Consider the following 2,053-nt stretch of genomic DNA (forward strand, 5'->3'; position numbering starts at 1 on the left):
CAGGGACAGGGTGGCCTGGGTCACAGTGGTGGGACGGGGCCATGGGGTGACTGGGAACAGACCCGCCGTGGGAACGGGCAGGGCGGGGAGCTGGTGCGGGGTGGAGCTGAGGCCCGGAGCAGGGCAGCAACTCACCGGGGGAGGCTCTGGCAGAGGGAAGCATCAAACCTGGCTCTGTGGGGTCCCAGCCCAAGGCCATGGAGCAGGGCAGGGCCGGGCTGGGTCAGTGACGCCTGTTCTCCATCTCGCAGGCTTCCCCTCGTCCCTTCAGAGCATTCCCGAGCTCATCAAGTACCTGACCATGTGGATCTACTGCTGCTCGGCCCGGCACGCCGCCCTCAACAACGGGCAGGTAGGGAGAGGCCAGCCTGGGCGCTCGGGGCCCCATTCCCTGCCCCCCACAGGGCCCTGGGGTCCCACCACCGACACCCCCACCCTGCCCTGCACAGCAGCCTGGGGTCCAGCCACTGACACCCCCACCCTGCTCTCCCCACATGGGCCCTGGGGTCCAGCCACCGACACCCCCACCCTGCCCCCCACCCCACTGACACCTCAATCCCCAGGACCCTGCCCTAGCAGCCAATCCCCCACCCAGCACCCAACCCCAGTGAGACCCCAGACACTGTAGGACCCTGCTCCAGCCCCCTAAGACCCTCCCATACTGCCACACTCAGCACCCCCAACCCCCGCCTTGACTTTCCTAATCATTGCCCATGGGTGAGACTCTGACCAAGCCCCGGGGGCCCAGGTCTCTTTGCTGAGCCAGACCTTCCCTGTGCTTGTGGCCCCTGGGTGGGGTGAGGAGGGGATCCCAGCTGGGCTGGGCTGGGGGGGGGGTCTCCTGCTGCTCTGACTGCGGGGGTCTCTCTGGGCCGCAGTACGAGCTTGGAGCTTGGATGCCCAACTTCCCGGCCACCATGAGGAACCCCCCGCCCCAGGCCAAGGGCACCATCTCTCTGGAGAGCTACCTGGACACCATCCCGGAAGTCAACAGCACCAGCACCATCCTCTTCACCCTCTGGGTCATCTGCTGTGAGCCGGGGGACTCGGTGAGGACACGGGAGCTATGGGGCACTGTGGGGCAGGGAGCAGGGCGGGGGCAGCAGGGGGCACTTTCCCCTGGCTGGCAGGGCTGGCCCCAGAGTGGCGCTGTGCTGCGGCTGGGGGTGTCTCTTTAATGAGCCATTCAGCTGAGTTCTTCCCCCACCCTCCCCCCCGTGGTAACAATAAAGGACCCGCTGACATTTCACCTGAGCCGGGGCATGAACCCAGGTGTCCCAGCCCAGCTGCACTTTGGGGGATTCCATTCAAACACCCATAAATTCCACTGTGTTGTTTCAACCGGCAGCAGGATTCTCCTTCCCTCCCTGGCCTGAACTCCTCCCAGTTTTGCAACAGAGCTGTTAAACAGCTGCCCTGCACTCTAGGGCACATGAGGGATCCTTGTGTAACCAGCTGCCCTGCCCCAGAGGTGGGCGCATCTCAGCGTCGGGTGAGGGATCCTTGTATAACCAGCCGCCCTGCCCCAGAGGTGGCTGCATCTCAGCGCAAGGCGAGGGATCCCTGTGTAACCAGCCACCCCACCCCAGAGGTGGCTGCATCTCAGCGCTGGGCGAGGGAGCCCTTCCGTGCTGTCCCTCACCGCTCTCCCATTCCCTTGCAGAGATCCCTGGGCACGTATCCCGACGAGCACTTCACGGAGGAGGAGCCCAAGCGGCTGATCGCAGCCTTCCAGGGGCGCCTGGCCCAGATCTCCCAGGAGATCCAAGAGAGGAACAAATCCCTGCCCATCCCCTACCGCTACCTGGATCCCCACCAAATTGAGAACAGCACGTCCATCTGAGCCCGACCAGCAAGCCCCAGGGACAGGCCCCCTGCGGCCGCTGGCAACTCTGTCCCGGGAGCAATAAACCACAGCCTGGCTCCACTCTGAATGGCTGATTCTGTCTAGTGGGGTACAGCACGGGGGGCTGGGAGCCAGGACTCCTGGGTTCTCTCCCTAGCTCTGGGAGGGGAGTGGGGACTGGTGGGTTAGAGCAGGGGGGGCTGGGAG

The 2,053-nt window shown here is 65.0% G+C and overlaps 1 protein-coding gene across 1 annotated transcript in view; it reads left to right on the top strand.

Moving 5' to 3' along the window:
- The window catches only part of LOC112125078 (hydroperoxide isomerase ALOXE3-like), a 5,707-nt gene extending 3,856 nt beyond the window's left edge, over positions 1–1,851 (top strand). The window contains exons 5-7 of the mRNA XM_026646244.2: positions 252–352; positions 879–1,049; positions 1,664–1,851. Coding sequence (XP_026502029.2) covers positions 252–352; positions 879–1,049; positions 1,664–1,843 — 452 coding nt within the window. The 3' untranslated portion in view covers positions 1,844–1,851. The remainder of the gene's footprint in view (positions 1–251; positions 353–878; positions 1,050–1,663) is intronic.
- Positions 1,852–2,053: the final 202 nt, after the last annotated feature.

The sequence above is a fragment of the Terrapene carolina genome, unplaced genomic scaffold (genome assembly GCF_002925995.2).
Source record: "Terrapene carolina triunguis isolate 2854851 unplaced genomic scaffold, T_m_triunguis-2.0 Scaffold34530, whole genome shotgun sequence".
NCBI lineage: Eukaryota > Metazoa > Chordata > Testudines > Emydidae > Terrapene > Terrapene triunguis.